Source organism: Protobothrops mucrosquamatus, unplaced genomic scaffold, assembly GCF_001527695.2.
Source record: "Protobothrops mucrosquamatus isolate PMUCROS unplaced genomic scaffold, P.Mucros_1.0 scaffold_113, whole genome shotgun sequence".
Classification (NCBI taxonomy): Eukaryota; Metazoa; Chordata; class Lepidosauria; order Squamata; family Viperidae; genus Protobothrops; species Protobothrops mucrosquamatus.
In genome coordinates this window covers 75,409-76,565 of record NW_015386189.1, presented here as the reverse complement: position 1 = coordinate 76,565, position 1,157 = coordinate 75,409, and the positions used below count along the sequence as shown (strand labels likewise).

Here is a 1,157-nt window from a genome sequence, read left to right as displayed (position 1 = left end):
TCAAGGAGAATGAGCGATGCATTCTTGAACACGGCTACAAAGGTACTGCATTTAGCGTCTGCATGTCTTTTATCCTACAACATAAAATCTTACCATTTGCCTGTTAGGTTTGAGTAGCTGATGACATGCACAGCATGAAAAAAAGGGGTAGGTTAGAAGGAAACTAAAAGTGCAAAATTGTAGTATACAGCCGTTACAGTGCAAAGCTAAACCAACCCACAGAATTCACACATAACAATGTGGATTCTTTCTTCCTGCATGCCAGCTATGCTGAAATTAAGAGTTAACCCATGGTGTACTTTTGTACTCCAGCTAAAAATAGCAGACAGTGGTTAGACTATCCCAGATTCCTGACTGTGCCCGCACAATGATACAAAACCAAGTCCGCTCAGTTGTGTAACTGAAGTATAACAGATCACAAGTAAGTCAAATAAGGGATCTGGGAAACAGGTTTTTGCTCAGCTCTGTTCATTTTCAGAAGATGCTTATTCATAAGCTGTCAATAAATAACTTGGGCACCCGATCCTCTGGTTGGAAATTTGTGTGGAGAAATCCAGAGGAAGTATACCACACAGAATATAAAACAGAAATATGAGCAGTTGACAGTCAGTTCCTGAAACCCCAGAGTTAATATCCAACTGTTTGGTATCTCAATTTACATAATGCTTAGTTTATCTCGAGGTAATTAAAGTTGAGTTCTTTTTCAAGAAAATTTGGATCTCAATAGCTATGTTAAGATATTAAGAAAGCACAAACACTTCTGGCTGATATATGTTTTACAAAGGTTGAGTTTATATAGCACATTACATACCCCACAATACAGTTTTCATAGTAGATTAGCATTCTACTTTACCTGGCCATTTCCTAACAATGAAGTGTCTTTTCCCATTAGAAGATAGGAGCCAAAGAAGAAAGCAAATGCATGAAAAAATCCCAAGAAGGTCCAGTAGAGGAAAGGCTTAAAGCCCAAGTGGGCATTTTTACTAATATCTCTGTAGAAAGAAATGAAAAAAAAAGATACATTGCTCTGGTAGCTATTTTCAAAGAAATAGAAATTACTGTGATGCACCATCTGGTCAAAACCTATCCTTTCATCCCCCTAACATCCCGGTCCCAACTGTTAGTACCTAGCCTTCCATTCCCACCCCCCATCACAA

General features: G+C 38.4%; 1 protein-coding gene across 1 annotated transcript in view; it reads right to left on the bottom strand.

Moving 5' to 3' along the window:
- LOC107287832 (probable phospholipid-transporting ATPase IF) overlaps positions 1-1,157 on the bottom strand; it is a gene marked incomplete at its 5' end in the record, with an annotated part of 61,084 nt that overhangs the window by 17,553 nt on the left and 42,374 nt on the right. The window contains one exon of the mRNA XM_015816385.2: positions 854-992. Within this exon, the coding sequence (XP_015671871.2) occupies positions 854-992 (139 nt within the window). The remainder of the gene's footprint in view (positions 1-853; positions 993-1,157) is intronic.